Raw genomic sequence first — 25453 nt, 5'->3', positions numbered from 1 at the left:
TTCGTAAGAAGCCACCATTTTTCCCAGGACTCCTGTGCATTGATGCACTGATACTTGGCCTGGTTTTAGGAGGTTTCTGACTAGGTCGAATAACTCCTTGGCTTTTTCCTCCCGGAGGAACACCTTTTTCTGGACTATGCCCAGAATCATTCCTAGGAACAGCAGACGTATCGTCGGAAAACAGCTGCGATTCTTGGAATATTTAGAATCCAGTCGTGCTGTCGTAGAACTACTTTAGATAGTGCTCTTCCGACCTCCAACTGTTCTCTGGAACTTGCCCTTTTCAGGATATCGTCCAAGTAAGGGATAATTTAGATGCCTTTTTTCTTTGAAGAAACATCTTTTCGGCCATTACCGTGGTAAAAGGCCCGGGGTGCCGTGGATAATTCAAACGGCATCGTCTGAAACTGATATTGACAGTTCTGTACCACGAACCAGAGGTACCCTTGTTGAGAAGGGCAAATTTGGACATGGAGGTAATCCTTGATGTCCAGGGACACCATATAGTCCCCTTTTTTCCGGTTCGCTATCACTGCTCTGAGTGACTCCATCTCGATTTGAACCTTTTATGTAAGTGTTCAAAGATTTCAGTTTAGACTATGTCTCACCAAGCCGTCTGGCTTCAGTACCACAATATAGTGTGGAAAAATAATACCCTTTTCCTTGTTGTAGGAGGGGTACTTTGATTATCACCTGCTGGATATACAGCTTGTGAATTGTTTCCAATGCTGCCTCCCTGTCGGAGGGAGCCGTTGGTAAAGCAGACTTCAGAAACCTGCGAGGAGAAGATGTCTCGACTCTCCAATCTGTACCCCTGGGATAATACTTGTACTATCTAGGGGTCAACCTGCGAGTGATCCCACTGCGCGCTGAGACTCTTGAGACTACCCCCCCACCTTGAGTCCGCTTGCACGGCCCCAGCGTCATGCTGAGGACTTGGCAGACGCGGTGGAGGGCTTCTTTTCCTGGGAAGGGGCTGCCTGCTGCAGTCTACTTCCCTTACCTCTATGTCTGGGCAGATATGACTGGCCTTTTGCCTGCATGCCCTCATGGGAAAGGAAGGATTGAGGCTGAAAAGACGGTGTCTTTTTCAGCTGAGATGTAACTTGGGGTAAAAAGGTTGGATTTCCCAGCTGTTGCCGTGGTCCCCAGGTCCGATGGACCGACCCCAACTAACTCCTTCCCTTTATACGGCAATACTTCCATGTGCCGTATGGGATCTGTATCACCTGACCACTGTCGTGTCCATGACATCTTCTGGGTGATATGGACAACGTACTTATCTTGATGCCAGAGAGCAAATATCCCTCTGTGCATCTCACGTACATATATATAGAATGCATCCTATTAAATGCTCTATATGAATAAAATATTTTCAGTCAGGGAATCCGACCAAGCCAACCCAGCACTGCATCTCCAGGCTGATGGCGATCGCTGGTCGCAGTATAACCACCGTATGTGTGTGTATATACTTTTTAGGATATCTTTCCAGCTTCCTATCAGCTGGCTCCTTGAGGGCGGCCGTATCTGGAGACGGTAACGCCACTTGATAAGCGTGTGAGCGCCTTATCACCCTAAGGGGTGTTTCCCAACGCGCCCTAATTTCTGGCGGGAAAGGGTATAACGCCAATATTTGCTATCGGGGTAACCCCACGCATCATCACACACTTCATTTTATTTTATCTGATTCAGGAAAAACTACAGGTAGTTTTTTCACTCCCACATAATACCCTTTTTTGTGGTACTTGTAGTATCAGAAATATGCAACACCTCCTTCATTGCCCTTAACGTGTGGCCCTAATGAGAAATACGTTTGTTTATTCACCGTCGACACTGGATTCAGTGTCCGTGTCTGTGTCTGTGTCGACCGACTGAGGTAAATGGGCGTTTTTAACGCCCCTGACGGTGTTTCTGAGACGCCTGGACCGGTACTAATAGTTTGTCGGCCGTCTCACGTCGTCAACCGACCTTGCAGCGTGTTGACATTCTCACGTAATTCCCTAAATAAGCCATCCATTCCGGTGTCGACTCCCTAGAGAGTGACATCACCATTACAGGCAATTTCTCCGCCTCCTCACCAACATCGTCCTCATACATGTCGACACACACGTACCGACACACAGCACACACACCGGGAATGCTCTGACAGAGGACAGGACCCACACTAGCCCTTTGGGGAGACAGAGGGAGAGTTTGCCAGCACACACCAAAACGCTATAATTATATAGGGACAACCTTATATAAGTGTTTTCCCTTATAGCATCTTTATATATATCTCAATATCGCCAAAATCAGTGCCCCCCCTCTCTGTTTTAACCCTGTTTCTGTAGTGCAGTGCAGGGGAGAGCCTGGGAGCCTTCTCTCCAGGCTTTCTGTGAGAGAAAATGGCGCTGTGTGCTGAGGAGATAGGCCCGCCCCTTTTTCGGCGGGCTCGTCTCCCGCTATTTAGTGAATCTTGGCAGGGGTTAAATATCTCCATATAGCCTCTGGGGGCTATATGTGAGGTATTTTTCGCCAAAAAAGGTTTTCATTTGCCTCCCAGGGCGCCCCCCTCCCAGCGCCCTGCATCCTCAGTGACTGCCGTGTGAAGTGTGCTGAGAGGAAAATGGCGCACAGCTGCAGTGCTGTGCGCTACCTTTAGAAGACTGCAGGAGTCTTCAGCCGCCGATTCTGGACCTCTTCTTACTTCAGCATCTGCAAGGGGGCCGGCGGCGCGGCTCCGGTGACCATCCAGGCTGTACCTGTGATCGTCCCTCTGGAGCTGATGTCCAGTAGCCAAGAAGCCAATCCATCCTGCACGCAGGTGAGTTCACTCCTTCTCCCCTAAGTCCCTCGTTGCAGTGATCCTGTTGCCAGCAGGACTCACTGTAAAATAAAAAACCTAAGCTAAACTTTCTCTAAGCAGCTCTTTAGGAGAGCCACCTAGATTGCACCCTTCTCGGCCGGGCACAAAAATCTAACTGGAGTCTGGAGGAGGGTCATAGGGGGAGGAGCCAGTGCACACCACCTGATCGGAAAGCTTTACTTTTTGTGCCCTGTCTCCTGCGGAGCCGCTATTCCCCATGGTCCTTTCAGGAACCCCAGCATCCACAAGGACGATAGAGAAATATATATATATATATATACATACTTAGATGAACACTTTCAGTGTTTATTTTGCACAGCAGGTCACCACATAGCAAGTTGATACCATACAATCAGTATTACAGGCAGTAGCATACAGGTACTCACAGCATAGCAGACTCTTGATAGGCTCCAGTGGTCCCTAGTCTAACCCACACAACCCGGCCTATCACTGGGGTAGCTATTCCACCGTCGAGAGCAAGGTGACTCTGCCCTGGAAACCCTTATATCAGGAAATCCCAGGTGCTGCTGATCACACACCTGGGAGTCTGCTACTGCTTCTAACACATTACTTTCACATGGAAAAATGCTGTCTCTGCCACAATTTATATAGTGCGGGATTTTTGTTGGGTGGGTGGGGGGGTGGGGAATGGGGAAGTGTTATAATTCCATTCTCTGCCGATTACTTGGATGAATCTATCATTCCTTGTTCCTTGGATGTTGACCATCAATCACCCCTTATGCAGCCTGCCCACTTACAGACAACCCCAACAATGTAATGTCCTGAGTAAGCCGCATCACGCTGCACTCATCAGTAACGGGGTGTAATGAGCTGATCCCATTTGACAGGCGTTTAATGCTTCGCCGGGCGACTACACGGTTAACCAGAAGTTCCTGAGAAACAGCCTGATCCTTATCCACCATCATCGCCTGCCAGCTGGATATAGAGTTAAACATTTATTTATTGCTCAACAGCCAGAAATCACTTTAGAAGAACTTGCGGCTCTAGATTTTTCAGCGGGTTAATAGATGTGAAAATTAGCAGCCAATTTAAATAATGCCTCATTTAGCACAAAGATTCCTAATTACATTACAAGCCCATCTGCTGCAAGCTGCTTGCAACCCAGGCAAAATAAATAGCTTTCTGGCCCGGCTCTGCTGGGTTTGCACGCAATTATTACATGTTATTACTGGCGCTCATTCTGCTAATCATGTTCTTTTGGCACTTCATAACTAGCAAAGCATCTCATCTGTTTAAGCATATGTTTTGTGAAAGGAGCTGGCTGATAATAGTGTCATGCATCGTATCTCCACCAGAGATACCGCCATCTGTCGGAGGCAAGCTCCATCCTCGCTATAATATAAAACGACGATGCTACAAAGCAGGATTTACTAGCAAACCACAAGCATTCGCCTGCAGCCGCTGGAAACGTATAAATGTCCTGCAATATAGACAGCTGAGCGGCTACTTAAACGCCAATTCTAACAGCAACTGCTCGCTACTAGCTGTCTCCACTCTAAACATGATGCGACCATCCTTCCAGCATTTACTACCCTGTACAGACAGAATATTGGGTACATTTTACCATTCATCATGATTCTTAGTCAAATTATGCTATCAAGGCCATGAACCAGTGATTCTCAAATCCAGTCTTCAAGTAACAACAGCAGGTCATGTTTTCAGGATTTATGCGGAAACAGGAAGGATAGTTACTGATGCAGCAATATATTAGCTCACCCGTGCACGATGAATGAAATCCAGAAACCATGGCTTGTTGGGGGTATTTGAGGACTGGAGTTTAGAACCACTGATTAATGGGCAAACGCACTGTCCCCCCCCCCCCCCCCTTTTTTTTTTTTTTAAAGGCTATTCCGTAACCATGCTGGATAATAACTGCAATTACGCCGCCCACTGCAGAACCACAACTGCCCTCTATGCCGTTCCAGTGCAGACGTGCTTGCTGTAACGGTGCGGCAAGTGCCTATTGCTCATCTTGCATGTTGCGCCTAAATGCACCAGGTTTAAAGGAGCAAAGCATATAAACCAGTGACACGTACTGGTGGATTTCTGCTCACCACCTCAGGAGGGTTCAAGTAGAAATAATGGACGACCACGGTACTTGCACACATCGAGAAAACAACTGAATATCGCCCTACGGGCACCCATGACGTACAGGAGCCCAAGAACAACTGAATTCCCCCCATTCAGAGAACAAAATAATTCTTACTTATTTTGATATAGCTTTTGCCATGTCTCGCGTAGAACAGAAGTGACGCGGCATGAAAGATTACCACGTTCTAGGATAACGGGGACACTACAGACGCTTGTATCTTACTGTGCATCACCCTTTACTTCAACCAAGCAAGCTGCATGACAGCTCCCACTCATAACTGTACTAAGAGGAGTAAAGGAGGTCATTCCACCACAGGGGTCACACAGACGGGTAACGAGACTTGTTAGACGTGTCGTACAACACGTCATAGAACAGGAACGGATCTGTACTCTTGTTATACACACTTACATACACACACGCAGCCGGCTGTGTAACACAGCTACATGTCCTACGGCAGGAAGCACCGCACTAGGAGACTTTCACGTCATACAGTACTGTGCCTATATTATACCCGGCGTTTCCTCTGATTAAATAAGGGTGCAAAAAACTTATATATAACCAGTCACTCAAAAGTTCTCAACACGTGTGTGCAATTTAATTAAAAAAAACAAAAAAAAAAAAACACTAAATTCACTGACCACAACTACATAGCGTGACACAAAGTGGTGGATAAAGCAGGGGAGTAACACCTGTGCATTATTTTAGACACTAAATAGCAAAAAACAGCAGGAGGGAATACTCGTATAGGCGCCTATTCCTGTGGGTTTAAGAATAAAGTTTATACGTTCCTTGTATGTTGTATATGTGGTGAGATTCTCTTGTCCTCTGTCTCCAATGTTTCAAGTCTTTATCCGGAGTACTCAGTCCCAATGGATATATATGAGAAAAGAAATAAAGGCAGATGTGTAGAAATGCTTCGCCTTATTTTCTATTACCCACTAGGCTTCAAGGAAGGGAGATGATGAAACTCCACAATGCGTACCCCAACTCACAATGGAGTACACCAAGACATGTATATCACGGTTTCTTTATAGCATGACCACATATGACCGTCACCCCGAAATTTCTAAAAAAGGATGCGTAACCTACTCTCTTATGAGAAGGGAGTTTTCAAACTCTGAAAGGTTTCTTTGGTCTAGATGAAAAAATAAGATTTTACTCACCGGTAAATCTATTTCTCGTAGTCCGTAGTGGATGCTGGGGACTCCGTAAGGACCATGGGGAATAGACGGCTCCGCAGGAGACTGGGCACATCTAAAGAAAGCTTTAGGACTATCTGGTGTGCACTGGCTCCTCCCCCTATGACCCTCCTCCAAGCCTCAGTTAGGACACTGTGCCCGGAAGAGCTGACACAATAAGGAAGGATTTTGAATCCCGGGTAAGACTCATACCAGCCACACCAATCACACCATATAACTCGTGATAGGAACCCCGGTTAACAGTATGATAACAATGGAACCTCTGAATAGATGGTTCGCAATAACAACCCGATTTGTGTAACAATAACTATTTACAAGTATTGCAGATAATCCGCACTAGGGATGGGCGCCCAGCATCCACTACGGACTACGAGAAATAGATTTACCGGTGAGTAAAATCTTATTTTCTCTGACGTCCTAGTGGATGCTGGGGACTCCGTAAGGACCATGGGGATTATACCAAAGCTCCCAAACGGGCGGGAGAGTGCGGATGACTCTGCAGCACCGAATGAGAGAACTCAAGGTCCTCCTCAGCCAGGGTATCAAATTTGTAGAATTTTGCAAACGTGTTTGCCCCTGACCAAGTAGCAGCTCGGCCAAGTTGTAAAGCCGAGACCCCTCGGGCAGCCGCCCAAGATGAGCCCCCTTCCATGTGGAATGGGCTTTTACAGATTTAGGCTGCGGTAGTCCCACCGCAGAATGCGCAAACTGAATAGTGCTACAAATCCAGCGCGCTATAGTCTGCTTAGAAGCAGGAGCACCCAGCATGTTGGGTGCATCTAGGATAAACAGAGAGTCAGTTTTCCGGATTCCAGCTGTCCTGGAAATATAATTTTTCAGGGCCCTGACTACGTCCAGTAACTTGGAATCCTCCAGGTCCCTAGTAGCCGCAGGCACCCCAACAGGTTGGTACAAGTGAAAACCTGATACCACCTTCGGGAGAAAGTGAGGACGAGTCCTCAACTCTGCCCTATCCATATGGAAAGTCAGATAGGGGCTTTTTTATGACAAAGCCGCCAATTCTGACACATGCCTGGCCGAAGCCAGAGCCAACACATGACCACTTTTCATGTGAGATATTTCAAATCCACGGTTTTAAGTGGCTCAACCCAATGTGATTCCAGGAACTTCAAAACCACATTGAGAGCCCAAGGTGCCACTGGGGCACAAAAAAGGGGCTGAATATGCAGCACTCCCTTACAACGTCTGCACTTCAGGCTGACATCCTTCCTGGCTTTGATCAGGATAAGAATGACTTCCTCCGGAATGCCTTTTTCACTCAGGATCCGGTGTTCAACCGCCATGCCGTCAATGCAGCCGCGGTAAGTCTTTGAACAGACAGGGCCCCTGCTGCAGCAGATCCTGTCTGAGTGGCAGAGGCCATGGGTCCTCTGAGATCAACTCCTGAAGTTCCAGGTACCAAGCCCTTCTTGGCCAATCCGGAACCATGAGTATAGTTCTTACTCCTCTTTTCCTTATTATCCTCAGTACCTTGGGTATGAGAGGGAGAGAAGGGAACACATAAACCGACTGGTACACCCGCGGTGTCACTAGAGCGTCCACAGTGATCGCCTGAGGTTCCCTTGACCTGGCGCAATATCTTTTTTATTGAGGCGGGACGCCATCATGTCCACCTGTGGTCTTTCCCAACGGTTTACCAGCATTTGGAAGACTTCTGGATGAAGTCCCTATTCTCCCGGGTGGAGTCTGCTGCGGAAGTCTGCATCCCAGTTGTCCACTCCCGGAATGAACACTGCTGCCAGTGCTACCACATGATTTTCCGCCCAACGGGGAATCCTTGTGGCTTCTGCCATCGCCCTCCTGCTTCTTGTGCCGCCCTGCCTGTTTACATGGGCGAGCGCCGTGATGTTGTCTGATTGGATCAGTACGGCTGGTGAAGCAGGGGCCTTGTTTTGCTTAGGGCCTTGTAAATGGCTCTTATCTCCAGAAAATTTATGTTAAGTGAAAAACTCCTGTTTGGACAGCCCCGAAGGCTGGCATCCGTGGTCCCCAGGACCCAGTCCTGTATTCCGAATCTGCGGCCCTCTAGTAGATGAACCCTCTGCAGCCACCACCGCAGCGACACCCTGGTTCTTGCCGACCGGGTTATCCGCTGCTGTATCTGGAGATGGGACCCGGACCATTTGTCCAACAGGTCCCACTGGAAAATCCTTGCGTGGAACTTTCCGAATGGAATTGCTTCGTACGAAGCTACCATTTTTCCCAGGACTCGTGTGCATTGATGTACCGACACCTGTCCCGGTCTTAGGAGGTTTCTGACTAGAGATGACAACTCCTCTGCTTTTTCCATTGGAAGAAACACTTTTTTCTGGTCTGTTTCCAGAATCATTCCCAGGAACAGAAGACGTGTCGTCGGGACCAGCTGTGACTTTGGAATTGAGAATCCAGTCATGCTGTTGCAGCACTTCCCGAGAAAGTGCTACCCCCTTACCAACTGTTCCTTGGACCTCGCCTTTATCAGGAGATCGTCCAAGTACGGGATAATTAAAACTCCCTTCTTGCGAAGGAGTATCATCATTTCGGTCATTACCCATGGTAAAGACCCTCGGTGCCGTGGATAATCCAAACGGCAGCGTCTGGAACTGATAGTGACAGTCCGGTACCACAATCTTGAGGTACTCCTGATGAGGAGGGTAAATGGGGACATGCAGGTAAGTATCCTTGATGTCCAGAGAGACCCTGTAATCCCCCTCGTCCAGGATCGCAATAATCGCCCTGAGTGATTCCATCTTGAACTTGAATCTTTTGTTATATGTGTTCAAGGATTTTAAATTTAAGATGGGTCTCACCGAACCGTCCGGTTTCGGTACCACAAACATTGTGGAAAAGTAACCCTTTTCCTGTTGAAGGAGGGGTACCTTGATAATCACTTGCTGTGAATACAGTTTTTTGGATAGCCACCAAAACTGCCTCCCTGGCAGAGGGAGTTGCCGGTAAGGCAGATTTTAGGAAACGGCGGGGGGGAGACGTCTCGAATTCCAGCCTGTACCTCTGAGATACTGTTTGAAGAACCCAGGGATCCACCTGTGAGAGAGCCCACTGTGCGCTGAAATTTCTGAGACGGGCGGTCCGCCTGAGCAGCCCCAGCGTCATGCTGTGGACTTACCGGACGCAGGGGAGGACTTCTGCTCCCGGGAACTAGCTGTGTGCTGCAGCTTTTTCCCTCTACCTTTTCCTCTTGGCAGAAAAGATGAGCCTCTAGCCCTCTACTTTTCTGGGGCCGAAGGGACTGTACCTGATAATACAGTGCTTACTTTTGCTGTGGGGTAGCTTGTGGCAAAAGTTTTGATTTCCCAGCCGTAGCTGTGGAAACGAGGTCTGAAAGACCATCCCCAAACAGTACCACCCCTTTCTGGGGCAAACTTCCATGTGCCGTTTTGAATCTGCATCGCCCGACCATTGCCGAGTCCATAACCCCCGTCTGGCGGCAATGGTTTTACATAGCACTTATTAGTGATGCCAGTCGGCAAATATCCCTCTGTGCATCACGCATGTATAAGACAGCGTCTTTTATATGCTCTATTTTCAGCAAAATATTGTCCCTATCTATAGTATAAATATTATCCGACAGGGAATCTGACCACGCAGCTGCCGCACTGCACATCCATGCCGAGGCAATAGCAGGTCTCAATATAATGCCCGTGTGTGTGTATATAGCTTTAAGGGTAGTTTTCTGCTTTCTATCAGCAGGTCCTTCAGGGCGGCCGTATCCGTGACGGTAGTGCCACCTTTTTTAATAAGCGTGTAACCGCTTTATCTACCCTAGGGGTTATTTCCCAACGTGACCTATCCTCTGGCGGAAAAGGGTACGCTGCTTAGAAATTATCAATTTCTTATCGGGGGAAGTCCACGCTTCCTCACACACCTCATATCAATTCCTCAGATGCAGGAAAACTACTGGTAGTTTTCTGTCACCAAACATAATACCCTTTTTTGTGCTATCTGGGGTATTATCAGAAATGTGTAATACATTTTTAATTGCCTCAATCATGTAACGGGTGGCCCTATTGGAAGGTACACTAGTCTCATCGTCGTCGACACTGGAGTCGGTATCCGTGTCAACATCTGTGTCTGCCATCTGAGGTAGCGGGCGTTTTAGAGCCCCTGATGACATGTGAGACGCTTGGACAGGCACAAGCTAAGCAGCCGGCTGTCCTATGTCGTCAAACCTTTTATGTAAGGAGTTGACACTGTCACGTAATTCCTTCCATAAGTCCATCCACACCGGTGTCGACCCCGCAGGGGGTGACATCCCATTCACAGGCATTTGCTCCGCCTCCACATCATTATCCTCATCATACATGTCGACACAGCAGTACCGACACACAGCACACACACAGGGAATGCTCTGACAGAGGACAGGACCCCACAAAGCCCTTTGGGGAGACAGAGGGAGAGTATGCCAGCACACACCAGAGCGCTATATATCACAGGGATATCACCTATAGAGAGTGTTTTCCCTTATAGCTGCATAATATATATATATATATATATATATATTGCACCTAATTTGTGCCCCCCCTCTCTTTTTAACCCTTTTCTGTAGTGCAGGACTGCAGGGGAGAGCCAGGGAGCGATCCCTCCAGCAGAGCTGTGAGGGAAAATGGCGCCAGTGTGCTGAGGGAGATGGCTCCGCCCCTTTTTCGGCGGGCTTTCTCCCGCTTTTGTAAAAGTTCTGGCAGGGGTTAATAAACACCTATATAGCCTCTGGGGCTATATATATGGTGTCAGTTCGCCAGCCAAGGTGTTAATATTGCTGCTCAGGGCGCCCCCCCCAGCGCCCTGCACCCATCAGTGACTGCAGTGTGTGGTGTGCATGAGGAGCAATGGCGCATAGCTGCAGTGCTGTGCGCTACCTTGGAGAAGACAGAAGTCTTCAGCCGCCGATTTTCCGGACCACCTTCTTGCTTCTGGCTCTGTAAGGGGGACGGCGGCGCGGCTCCGGGAATGGACGACGAGGTCGGGTCCTGTGTTCGATCCCTCTGGAGCTAATGGTGTCCAGTAGCCTAAGAAGCCCAAGCTACCACCACTTAGGTAGGTTCGCTTCTTCTCCCCTTAGTCCCTCGGTGCAGTGAGTCTGTTGCCAGCAGGTCTCACTGAAAATAAAAAACCTAACATATACTTTCTTCCTAGGAGCTCAGGAGAGCCCCTAGTGTGCATCCAGCTCGAGCCGGGCACAGAAATCTAACTGAGGCTTGGAGGAGGGTCATAGTGGGAGGAGCCAGTGCACACCAGATAGTCCTAAATCTTTCTTTAGATGTGCCCAGTCTCCTGCGGAGCCGTCTATTCCCCATGGTCCTTACGGAGTCCCCAGCATCCACTAGGACGTCAGAGAAATGTGTGTGGAGACTCTTTTCTTCCCTCTATCATCAGTCCTTTCACCGAGAATTCTCAGTTCCCATGGGTATGCGGAAAGAAGGTAACAGGCAATGTGTAGAAATGTCTTATACCTATATAGTATATATAGCCCACTTATACCAAAAGGAAAGATGGTGGTTATCTGTAAAGCGTACCCCAACTCACAATGGAGTACCCCAAGATGTGTGTATATTGGTATCTTTTCAAAAGGACCACAAGTGACCTTCACCAGGGAGTTCCTAAACAGGGATGCGTACCCACACTCACACGATCAGATGGTAATGACCTCCTATCTGGGTTTCTTTATCCAAAATGGAGGAAAATTCCCCTCAAAAAGATGGGTGATATAATAGCAGTTCTCCTCAAGAAAAAACTCCTTGGTCCCCGATGTGTAGAAAAATTCTGTATCACGGTGCCAGGATCAGTCGACGCGTTTCGGCTCTTAATGGAGCCTTTATCAAGACATGTTGGCATTGTGATATCCCACAGTATTTAAATGGTAAATCACCAATCATATCACATCAGGAAGTGACATCATAATTGCACACATACATAAAAATTGAAATAAAATCGGAGACACTTGTACATTATTTTCAAGCCTACATTACCATAAAACCTCTATATCGTGTAAAATATAAAAACTTGCTAATCCAACTACTATTGAAAGTGTGGTCCCGGAAGTAAAAGTGTACGATTATTTTTCATAGCGTCTATATTGAATCCCAAAGTTTAAATCTCCTGACCTCGATTAACGATGTATTAAGAGGACTAAAGGATAACCTAATTTTTTTAAGTTTAACAAACTTCTATAAAGAACGGGTGCAGACGGCTTTATGCGTTCCACCCCCATGCATTCCAGCGCCGGCACTTCCGCTTCCGTTTTTACCGGAAGCATGCGTGCATTTACTAAAATGTAACCCAGAGGGTACGCACACGATGACACTTGCATTCCACCTCTGGGTTATGCACGGTTAGGGAAAAACAACCTTGTGTGCTACCCCTACGTGCCTACTTTGTCCCGCACATCTTCCTCCGTCATTTGACGGAAGTTTACAGATAACCACCATCTTTCCTTTTGGTATAAGTGGGCTATATATACTATATAGGTATAAGACATTTCTACACATTGCCTGTTACCTTCTTTCCGCATACCCATGGGAACTGAGAATTCTCGGTGAAAGGACTGATGATAGAGGGAAGAAAAGAGTCTCCACACACACATATTTCATCTAGACCAAAGAAACCTTTCAGAGTTTGAAAACTCCCTTCTCATAAGAGAGTAGGTTACCCATCCTTTTTTAGAAATTTCGGGGTGACGGTCATATGTGGTCATGCTATAAAGAAACCGTGATATACATGTCTTGGTGTACTCCATTGTGAGTTGGGGTACGCATTGTGGAGTTTCATCATCTCCCTTCCTTGAAGCCTAGTGGGTAATAGAAAATAAGGCGAAGCATTTCTACACATCTGCCTTTATTTCTTTTCTCATATATATCCATTGGGACTGAGTACTCCGGATAAAGACTTGAAACATTGGAGACAGAGGACAAGAGAATCTCACCACATATACAACATACAAGGAACGTATAAACTTTATTCTTAAACCCACAGGAATAGGCGCCTATACGAGTATTCCCTCCTGCTGTTTTTTGCTATTTGTGTTTATTTGTGGGTGTGGTGACACCTGTTAGGGAGGGTATATACGCTAAAGCAGCCTGTGTTTGCGCACATCACCAAAGTACTGCTTTTTTTGTTTAGAATTATTTTAGAAACGGTTAGTACATAGCAGGGATAATCATTCCCACCACGATGCTGACCCATAGTAAGCTAGGCACTGCCGCCATTATTAATACACAGGCAGCCAAGACCATGACTTCCGTTTCCCCAAGGTGTAATATCATTAATAATCTATAGCAGAGCTCCTGACGGTGGAACACCCAGATGTCCTTATATAATTGCACACTCTGGAACATCTCCCTGAGGAGACGGATTCTACCCGGCAACAAGTCACAGTTACTACCTCTGGCCCAGTGTGCAGACGATTACTAGCAACAAGTGATGGCATGTACAGATTGCTGTGATCTGACGCGGAATAACCTGGGGCAGTTACCAGAGCATGCATAAAGTACTTATTTACTTCACCTCCATACACAGCAACGTGCAGGACACTCACCTCCCCTCCATACACAGCAGCGTGCAGGACACTCACCTCACCTCCATACACAGCAATGTGCAGGAGACTCACCTCACCTGCATACACAGCAACGTGCAGGACACTCGCCTCACCTCCATACACAGCAATGTGCGGGACACTCACCTCACCTCCATACACAGCAACGTGCAGGACACTCACCTCACCTCCATACACAGCAACGTGCGGGACACTCGCTTCATCTCCATACACAGCAATGTGCAGGACACTCACCTCACCTCCATACACAGCAATGTGCAGGACACTCGCCTCACCTCCATACACAGCAATGTGCGGGACACTCGCCTCACCTCCATACACAGCAATGTGCGGGACACTCGCCTCACCTCCATACACAGCAATGTGCAGGACACTCGCCTCACCTCCATACACAGCAACGTGCGGGACACTCGCCTCACCTCCATACACAGCAATGTGCGGGACACTCGCCTCACCTCCATACACAGCAACGTGCAGGACACTCGCCTCACCTCCATACACAGCAACGTGCGGGACACTCACCTCCATACACAGCAACGTGCAGGACACTCGCCTCACCTCCATACACAGCAACGTGCGGGACACTCACCTCACCTCCATACACAGCAACGTGCGGGACACTCGCCTCACCTCCATACACAGCAATGTGCAGGACACTCACCTCCATACACAGCAACATGCAGGACACTCGCTTCATCTCCATACACAGCAACGTGCAGGACACTCACCTCACCTCCATACACAGCAACGTGCAGGACACTCACCTCCATACACAGCACTGTGCGGGACACTCACCTCCATACACAGCAATGTGCGGGACACTCGCCTCACCTCCATACACAGCAACGTGCAGGACACTCACCTCACCTCCATACACAGCAATGTGCAGGACACTCACCTCACCTCCATACACAGCAATGTGCAGGACACTCACCTCACCTCCATACACAGCAACGTGCAGGACACTCGCCTCACCTCCATACACAGCAACGTGCAGGACACTCGCCTCACCTCCATACACAGCAATGTGCAGGACACTCGCCTCACCTCCATACACAGCAATGTGCAGGACACTCGCCTCACCTCCATACACAGCAATGTGCAGGACACTCACCTCCATACACAGCAATGTGCAGGACACTCGCCTCACCTCCCCACACAGCAACGTGCAGGACACTCACCTCACCTCCATACACAGCAACGTGCAGGACACTCGCTTCACCTCCATACACAGCAATGTGCGGGACACTCGCCTCACCTCCATACACAGCAATGTGCGGGACACTCACCTCACCTCCATACACAGCAATGTGCAGGACACTCACCTCACCTCCATACACAGCAATGTGCAGGACACTCCCCTCCATACACAGCAACATGCAGGACACTCGCTTCATCTCCATACACAGCAACGTGCAGGACACTCACCTCACCTCCATACACAGCAACGTGCAGGACACTCACCTCCATACACAGCACTGTGCGGGACACTCACCTCCATACACAGCAATGTGCGGAACACTCGCCTCACCTCCATACACAGCAACGTGCAGGACACTCACCTCACCTCCATACACAGCAATGTGCAGGACACTCACCTCTCCTCCATACACAGCAATGTGCAGGACACTCACCTCACCAACATACACAGCAATGTGCAGGACACTCGCCTCACCTCCATACACAGCAATGTGCGGGACACACCTCACCTCCATACACAGCAATGTGCAGGACACTCACCTCACCTCCATACACAGCAACGTGCGGGACACTCGCCTCACCTCCATACACAGCAATGTGCAGGACACTCGCCTCACCTCCATACACAGCAACGTGCGGGACACTCACCTCCATACACAGCACTGTGCAGGACACACCTCCATACACAGCACTGTGCGGGACACTCGCCTCACCTCCATACACAGCAATGTGCAGGACACTCACCTCATCTCCATACACAGCAACGTGCGGGACACTCGCCTCACCTCCATACACAGCAACGTGCAGGACACTCGCCTCATCTCCATACACAGCAACGTGCGGGACACTCGCCTCACCTCCATACACAGCAACGTGCAGGACACTCGCCTCACCTCCATACACAGCAATGTGCGGGACACTCGCCTCACCTCCATACACAGCAACGTGCAGGACACTCGCCTCACCTCCATACACAGCAACGTGCAGGACACTCACCTCATCTCCATACACAGCAACGTGCAGGACACTCACCTCACCTCCATACACAGCAATGTGCGGGACACTCACCTCACCTCCATACACAGCAACGTGCGGGACACTCACCTCATCTCCATACACAGCAACGTGCAGGACACTCACCTCACCTCCATACACAGCAACGTGCGGGACACTCACCTCCATACACAGCAACGTGCAGGACACTCGCCTCCATACACAGCAACGTGCGGGACACTCACCTCACCTCCATACACAGCAACGTGCGGGACACTCGCTTCATCTCCATACACAGCAATGTGCAGGACACTCACCTCACCTCCATACACAGCAATGTGCAGGACACTCGCCTCACCTCCATACACAGCAATGTGCGGGACACTCGCCTCACCTCCATACACAGCAATGTGCGGGACACTCGCCTCACCTCCATACACAGCAATGTGCAGGACACTCCCCTCACCTCCATACACAGCAACGTGCAGGACACTCCCCTCCATACACAGCAACATGCAGGACACTCGCTTCATCTCCATACACAGCAACGTGCAGGACACTCACCTCACCTCCATACACAGCAACGTGCAGGACACTCACCTCCATACACAGCACTGTGCGGGACACTCACCTCCATACACAGCAATGTGCGGGACACTCGCCTCACCTCCATACACAGCAACGTGCAGGACACTCACCTCACCTCCATACACAGCAACGTGCAGGACACTCACCTCACCTCCATACACAGCAACGTGCGGGACACTCACCTCACCTCCATACACAGCAATGTGCAGGACACTCGCCTCACCTCCATACACAGCAATGTGCAGGACACTCGCCTCACCTCCATACACAGCAACATGCAGGACACTCGCCTCACCTCCATACACAGCAATGTGCGGGACACTCACTTCACCTCCATACACAGCAACGTGCAGGACACTCTCCTCCATACACAGCAATGTGCGGGACACTCGCCTCCATACACAGCAACGTGCGGGACACTCGCCTCACCTCCATACACAGCAACGTGCAGGACACTCGCCTCACCTCCATACACAGCAACGTGCGGGACACTCGCCTCACCTCCATACACAGCAATGTGCAGGACACTCGCCTCACCTCCATACACAGCAATGTGCAGGACACTCGCCTCACCTCCATACACAGCAATGTGCGGGACACTCGCCTCACCTCCATACACAGCAATGTGCAGGACACTCGCCTCACCTCCATACACAGCAACGTGCAGGACACTCGCCTCACCTCCATACACAGCAACGTGCAGGACACTCGCCTCACCTCCATACACAGCAATGTGCAGGACACTCCCCTCACCTCCATACACAGCAATGTGCAGGACACTCGCCTCACCTCCATACACAGCAACGTGTAGGACACTCGCCTCACCTCCATACACAGCAATGTGCAGGACACTCGCCTCACCTCCATACACAGCAACGTGCAGGACACTCGCCTCACCTCCATACACAGCAACATGCGGGACACTCGCCTCACCTCCATACACAGCAACGTGCGGGACACTCGCCTCCATACACAGCCACGTACAGGACACTCGCCTCACCTCCATACACAGCAACGTACAGGACACTCGCCTCACCTTCATACACAGCAATGTGCAGGACACTTGGGGGTATCAAATGGGATGTAGTCAGGATCCCGGCGGTCACAATACAGACACCGGAATTCCGACCACCAGAATGTCGGCATCGCTGCCACAGCTATTCCCACTCCACGACACCCATGGAGTGGGAATAGAACCTGTGGTGAGCAAAGCGAGCCACCAGAGTGGCGAGCCCCCACGGGGCTTCATCCCAAGGGAGGGCACATTCCCAGCATCAAAATACAGACAGCCGGCATCCGAATCGTCCTGACAGCGGGAAGTGCTGGCGTCCTGCTGCGGGAGGGGGGGGGGGTTTAGGGTGCAGGCACGGGAAGGTTAGGGACCGGTGGGAGGGAGGGTTAGGTGCAGGCAGTGGGGAAAGGAGGGTTAGAGTTAGGTACCCACAAGGGAGGGTTAGGTAGGGAAAAGGTAAGGGTTAGAGGGGTAAATGGGGGGTTGTCGGAGTTATGATGGATTGGATGCTGTTGACGGTATACTGACCGTCGGCATCCCGTCCATCGGTCATTCATACTGAACCCCTACTCTTATATACTGGGACACTCATGAATTACACAGGTTCCATGGTTGGCCGAGTTCAAGCCTGCATCTCACCTGGTTTTAATCAGCCACAGAACCTGTGTATTTCACGAGTGCCAGTTTAAAGGGATAGTACGGTAAGCCTATGCATAGGAGGAAATCATTTCCACTACAATGAGGCCCAGGCTCTCCGCAACACATCATATGACACTTCCCAGGCTGATCAGGTGACACGGTTACTTAAGATCTTTCCACAATCTCCGCATGACCCACCGGGCTCGTCTTGGGACTTGAATAAGGACCTTTGTGTGCACGCTCATCAGCTGAGAGACTCGCTACGTACCCAGCTCAACCACACGGCACTGCATGACTACACTATTCTATCACATCCACAGAGGCGTCAGAGAAACCGCTTTATAGTAACACATTCAGAACTGCGCAGGTACGGTGCCCAACCTATATAGCGGCTGCGGCAGGGCCTGTGCTATAAACAGGGTCACGTGTAATGGAATATACCCGTATGCACATGGAGTATATATGGCGAGAGCGACAGGGAAACCTTGGAGTTTAAAGAGACCTTATAAGACAGACGCTCTTACTAATGGAATTTATCACATAGGTAGTAGGGCCATTTACACATTCCCAATATACCGGTATATGACAAGAAAATAATTCACTTCTTTTTTTCTAGCGTAAAGAAAATAATTAAGTACGACGTTTAAGACCAATTTAACAACACACAAATTTAGAAACTCTTTTCAGAGAGGCTGCGATGTCCATTGGGAAAAGTCTCTGGCTGCAGCGACACGGCTGTAACCTGCATGAACACGAACGCACTTCTCAAACTATTTCCCAGCCGCATCACAGGGCGATCCGTGAGTCAATAGGGTAAATATTTGTCTAACTATCTGGACTCGTTTCATCCAGAATGCGTGCAATGCGGAGTAAAAGAATATTCCGCTTCTGACGCTGGTTTTATTTTTCATAATTTAATGAATGTATTGTGATCAGACTGTGTCTCCTGCAAACACAAAACTTCCTACGGAATTGTATACATTCTGATACACTTTATTAAGCCCAGTGTATGTAACTCCAACCCCCCTCTCCCTGCAAATATTCTCTTTTTACTCTTACACACTAAGGGGAGAGATTGGAATCTTGTGACCAGGACTCGCTGTGTAGTGTGACACGGAACATTCAGGACAGACAGATTTACATCATGCACATGCTGCTCTGTTTTGGGTCTTACTAAGCCTTGTGATGTGGTGCACACAATAAGCACAACTTCTCTCTCACACAGACACACACAAGACCAAACCACACTGAAACCCTACACTACAAGGAATTAGTCAGTGCTTAGCGGCTCTCCAGTGACAATGTGCAAGTAATTAGCACCTATTCGGCAGAAGTCACTTCTAGGATATGATAATTACCATAATTAATGCTATCTACACAGTAGACCTCTAATCACTTTGTATTAAGAGACAAGACACAGAGCAATGGGCCATCAGATACCAGAATTACAGGGAACGGATCAGGATGAAAGGAAAGGGGAAAACATTTTTGCAATTTTTGACCTAAAAAGATAACACTTCCATACTTTTTCCCAGTGTTTCTCCTGGATTAAACCAACTAATGTAGTTACCAAGTTTTATACCATTGTGTCCAAGCATATAGTACGGAACCCGAGGTTCCACGGGGGAACTTGCAGGCGTTCCAACGGGGGAACTTGCAGGCGTTCCAACGGGGGAACTTGCAGGCGTTCCAACGGGGGAACTTGCAGGCGTTCCAACGGGGGAACTTGCAGGCGTTCCAACGGGCTGAGGGTCCAGTAAAAGACAAAATGATTTGGGATGGAACCTTTGCAGACTGGATCACACGTTGCCTGTTGCTTTAGAGAGGCAGTGCACAGCCATTTACACAGTCGGTACCGATTAGTGTTTGCCCACGTGTTTCTGACCCAATCTGCATTTTCCCTCCATTCTCCTTCTCCACACAGTTCCCTACAAACAGTGATCACTGGGTGTGGAGTTTGTATGTTCTCCCATAATTGCATCATACTGGCCACAAAAAATTAATGCTTTGAGATCATGAACGAACTGAAGATTAACAATGGGCAGATGACGGTCCGCACAATCACTAGGCACACAGGGTAAAAGTATGCCAATTCGGTAATTTGGGAGAGAACAGAAGATCCGCTGGCTGCGTCACATACGGTAAGCCTCCTGATCAGCCATAGGCCACAGTGCGAGCCAGCGGGTGTCCGTGTTTTCTGTTCTGTCCGGTGAACGGACAATAATACACGGTAGGGAGCTTCCTGTTTAACCGGGCTACCCAGCATAAACCGTAATTACATTTGTATATGCGCTTCAAACATTAATAAAATGAATCTGCAAATAGTCATATTTGTTAAGGAGCTAAAAACACAAGTGGAGAAAACTGTGCAGATCTGACCGCCCACCCAGCACTACCTCTCTTGCATTCTCTACTAGGTGATAGCTCAGCTTTAGGCAGCAGTACTTATAAATACACCTACAGTATTGGCCAAATGTTCTCCATCACTTCACATAGGAGAGCATACAGCAGGTGTTTAACTAAAAACCCCTGCTGCTTATGGGCCAAGGGTCCAAAACTGTGGTCTCCCCTATTTCTCCACCGAGCACATGTGAAGGTGTAAGGCTATTTCCCGGTCTTTACAAAACAGCTCAGTAAACTGATCTTAGGATAGTTTTGCAGGTAGGTGGACGGATGCTATAGAAAATGCAGACAGTGAAAACCGGAAAGGTTGATCCAACCTTTTACAGTTTTCTCCAGATTTGTTTCACCTCAGGTATGTGCTCATTAATCACGAGAAAGGGAGCTGACTAGTTATATCCAGCATTTGTGTGTTTTATTCTTATGACATAAGTCAAGTGGGTCTAAAAACATAACAAGACACAACCTCCGGGGACCTCAGCGTTGGCAGAGAATTCAAGTCCTCTTAAGCAGAGGAAAGCGCAGTGCGGACACCCAAAATACATTAAAAAATCTCTACCATCCCTTTACCACATAGAAATTATGTAACGTTAAAACATGAAGAAAAAAAAAAAAAATAAGATTCCCCTCGCTCTAATGAAAAACTATATACTTCAGCACCTAGCACTCTGGCCCATATATCCTGCCCTCCCACTGGGGTAAGTAGCCACATTATATACAGCTGGCCCCTCACCCGCTGGGGTAAGTAGCCACATTATATACAGCTGGCCCCTCACCCGCTGGGGTAAGTAGCCACATTATATACAGCTGGCCCCTCACCCGCTGGGGTAAGTAGCCACATTATATACAGCTGGCCCCTCACCCGCTGGGGTAAGTAGCCACATTATATACAGCTGGCCCCTCACCCGCTGGGGTAAGTAGCCACATTATATACAGCTGGCCCCTCACCCGCTGGGGTAAGTAGCCACATTATATACAGCTGGCCCCTCTCCCGCTGGGGTAAGCAGCCACATTATATACAGATGGCCCCTAACCCCCTGGGGTAAGTAGCCACATTATATACAGCTGGCCCCTCACCCGCTGGGGTAAGTAGCCACACTATATACAGCTGACCCCTCACCCGCTGGGGTAAGTAGCATCATTATATACAGCTGGCCCCTCACCCGCTGGGGTAAGTAGCATCACTATATACAGCTGGCCCCTCACCCGCTGGGGTAAGTAGCATCACTATATACAGCTGGCCCCTCACCCGCTGGGGTAAGTAGCATCACTATATACAGCTGGCCCCTCACCCGCTGGGGTAAGTAGCATCATTATATACAGCTGGCCCCTCACCCGCTGGGGTAAGTAGCATCACTATATATATTAGATACAACTGGCCCCTTAGGTTAGTAGATGGATGGGGAGTGTGTCTGGCCCTTGCCCCCAGCCCCCCTGGTGCAGCAGCCCCCCCTCCCTCCCATACCCCGCCACCACTGGGCACTTACCATCTGTGCCGGGGTCCCTATGGCCAGCTCCAGGTAGTACCCTCTCCCCGAGTCCCCCTCCAGGTTATCCACCATCGCCATGAAGTTGATCCGGCCGCTGGGGTCCGAGGCCAGCGAGAGCCCTACTATGTCCTTGGGGGCAGCCGGGGAGACGGGCTGGGGCTGGCTGACCTGAGCCGGGGAGATCCGGAGCGGGAAGGAGAAGACGGCGGAGGCGCAGCGGGCGGCCCCCAGCAGCAGCACCAGGGTCACCGGCAGCATCGTGCCGCGTCCCGGGGCTCACAGGGGCTCGCTGACCGGGAAGCACATGTCGGCTATGGGCGCTGCAGATCCAGCATGCTGCGGTCACAGGGTCCTGTCCTCCTGCCCACCGTGTAGCAGCCAGTGCCCGGGGCCGGACACACGGATATAGCGGGGAGGAGTCCGGGGAAAGTTCTGCAAACTTTACTTCTAGCAGCAAAGTGCTGCAGAGGGGGCACAGGGAGGATCGGGGCGCCCCCTCCTGGCGGCACCTGGCATATGCTGTGTGTGTGTGTATATGTACAGTATGTTCTATTTCTCTTACGTCCTAGAGGATGCTGGGGACTCCAAAAGGACCATGGGGTATAGACGGGATCCGCAGGAGCTTGGGCACACTAAAATGACTTTGACTGGGTGTGAACTGGCTCCTCCCTCTATGCCCCTCCTCCAGACCTCAGACTTTGTGCCCAGGAGTGATGGGTCACACACTAGGGGAGCTCCACTGAGTTTCTCTAAAGACTTTATTGTTAGGTTTTTTATTTTCAGGCAGACCTGCTGGCTACAGGTTCCCTGCATCGTGGGACTGAGGGGAGAGAAGTCAGACCTACTTCTTCTTACTTCAAGGGCTCTGCTTCTTAGGCTACTGGACACCATTAGCTCCAGAGGGTTCGATCACTTGGTTCGCCTAGCCAGAGCCGGCCCTAACCAATATGATGCCCTAGGCAAGATTTTGTCTGGTGCCCCCTAGCACCACCGCTGGTTCCGCCTCTGACCTAGCACCTCTTTCCCAGCATCATCACCCCTCACACATAGCAGTCCTTATTTTGTTGTTTGTACCCCCTATATTTTAAATAGGAACAGTTCACACATTTGGCGCACAACCCAAAAAGGGGTGTGTTTTTGCTGGCAAGGGGCATGGCCACACAATAGTAACCCCAAATCCAATTATGCCACACAGTACTGCAACTTTATTCACATTTGATCATGCGATAGTGACCATAATTCATATTACATCCCACAGTAGTATCACTTTACCTTATAAACGTTACTCCTCACAGTAGAGCCCCTTATTCACATTACATCACACTGAATTGCTCCTTATTCACATTACACCACACCCTATTGCTCTTTATTCACATTAGATGACACAGTAGTGCCCTTTCTATATGCAACACCACATAGTAGAGCACCTTATACACAATGCCACACATTAGTAATGCATTTATACACCTAATTCCACACAGTAATGCCCCTTACACATATGAGACACCTTATTAATGTCCTTATGAACATAATGCGCCTTACACATTATGACAACCTTTATTAATGCCCTTTTGCACATAATGTCCCTTACACATATACCGCACATTATTAATGCCCTTATACACATAATGACACACATAGTGCCCCCTACACATTTGCTGCACATTATTAGTGTCCCTATACACATAATGACACACATACAGTAGTACCCTGTTACACATATGCCGCACATTATTAATGCCCTAGTATACACATAATGACACACATAGTGCCCCTTACACATATGTTGCACATTATTAATGCATTTTTACATGACACATAATGCTCCTTATACATATTCCAAACACTACTGCACAACCAACCCACTCACATGCACACAGCACTCACACTTCGACTAACACTGTGACCTCTGCCTGGATACAGATGTGTCCTCATAAATCTTGCCTCAATGCTAACGTCGGGCACCTTTTTTTAATGAAAATGCATCTTATTTGCATTGCTATGTGGCTAGGATGCACAAGCAGCTTCTGCTGATTAAAATGATATGCAGCATGCCTATATACTGTGTGAGACTGTGGCTGTATCTGCATATGAAATGCTACACACAGAATATAGGCATGCCACATATCATTTTAATCAGCAGAAGCTGCTGATGCCCCTGAGCATATCAAATGCCCTAGGCAATTGCCTAGTTTGCCTATGCCTATGGCCGGCTCTGCGCCTAGCTGCTTGTTCCCGGAGCCGCGCCGTCACCCCCCTCACAGAGCCAGAAGAAAGAAGCCGGGTGAGTATGAGAAGAACAGAAGACTTCAGTGACGGCAGAAGACTTCAGTAACGGAGGTAACATGCAGTGGTCGCGCTGCGCTCCATGCTCCCACACACCAACGGCACTCACAGGGTGCAGGGCGCTGGGGGGCGCCCTGGGCAGCAAGTTACTGTAAGTTAAAAAGGGTACAGACGGCAGATATGCACAGTTAAGTGCCTGGGCACTGATTACCGTACCCCCGCCGGATACCGCAATGGCCGCGCTGCGCGCCATTGCTCACACATACAACGGTCGGTACAAGGGTGCAGGGCGCTAGGGGGGAGCGCCCTGGGCAGCTATATAAATATATATATTTATACTTGGAGGCACCTATACAGTATGTGACACTCTATAGGCACCCCCGTTTGCTTCAAAAAAAGCAGTAATGTGGAGCGCCGAAGCGCACCGAGAACGGGCGGAGCTTAACCCTCACTTCGGGAAGCGCCATTTTTCTGTATGTCCCCGCCAAAAGACAATGCAGGGGCACGGTGTTTAGTGCTATATAGTGTAGATATAGCACTATTTTAGGCATTTGGGCATTTACTCTGTATATTATGCGTGTGTATGTGTATATATAGAGAGAGAGAGAGAGAGAGAGAGAGATCGGTGTACTCCCTGTCGGTTATCCAATATAGCTTAGTCGACATGTGTCGTCAGGAGTGAGTGCTCTGTCATTGAGGTCACTGTCGGCATCGCCGACGCCTGTTTCAGTGGGTCGGTAGTTGTGTACTTGTCGACAGTAATCGCTGTAGGGGAGACACAGCATGTGACCGACTCTGTCGGCACCAGCTGTTTTACTGGGTGTAAATTAACATGCAGTAACTAGCTGAGACCGGTATATATGTTTATATGTATGTATAGATATATGGTGCGGGTGCACAGACATAGGGGGAGTGTTATTACATTTAGTTATATATACTTCCCTCGGTCCCCTCGGGGTTGCATGACTGTTTTGCCTGCTTACTACTCCCGGCTGTCGACGAATACTTGTTTTCTGTCGACCATGCTGGTTCCTAGTAGATCCACGCCTGGGGCGTTCAGTACATTGTCATACACATTCAGAACACATTAATGTCACTTGGGACCTGATGGTTCCGGA

At 49.1% G+C, this 25453-nt stretch overlaps 1 protein-coding gene across 1 annotated transcript in view; it reads right to left on the bottom strand.

The window, feature by feature from the left end:
- The window catches only part of BACE2 (beta-secretase 2), a 110764-nt gene extending 88216 nt beyond the window's left edge, over positions 1–22548 (bottom strand). Inside the window, exon 1 of the mRNA XM_063956597.1 lies at positions 22047–22548. Within this exon, the coding sequence (XP_063812667.1) occupies positions 22047–22307 (261 nt within the window). The 5' untranslated portion in view covers positions 22308–22548. The remainder of the gene's footprint in view (positions 1–22046) is intronic.
- Between the last annotated feature and the right edge of the window lie 2905 nt (positions 22549–25453).

Source organism: Pseudophryne corroboree, chromosome 2 (genome assembly GCF_028390025.1).
Source record: "Pseudophryne corroboree isolate aPseCor3 chromosome 2, aPseCor3.hap2, whole genome shotgun sequence".
Lineage (NCBI taxonomy): Eukaryota > Metazoa > Chordata > Amphibia > Anura > Myobatrachidae > Pseudophryne > Pseudophryne corroboree.
This window is presented reverse-complemented; position numbering and strand designations above follow the sequence as displayed.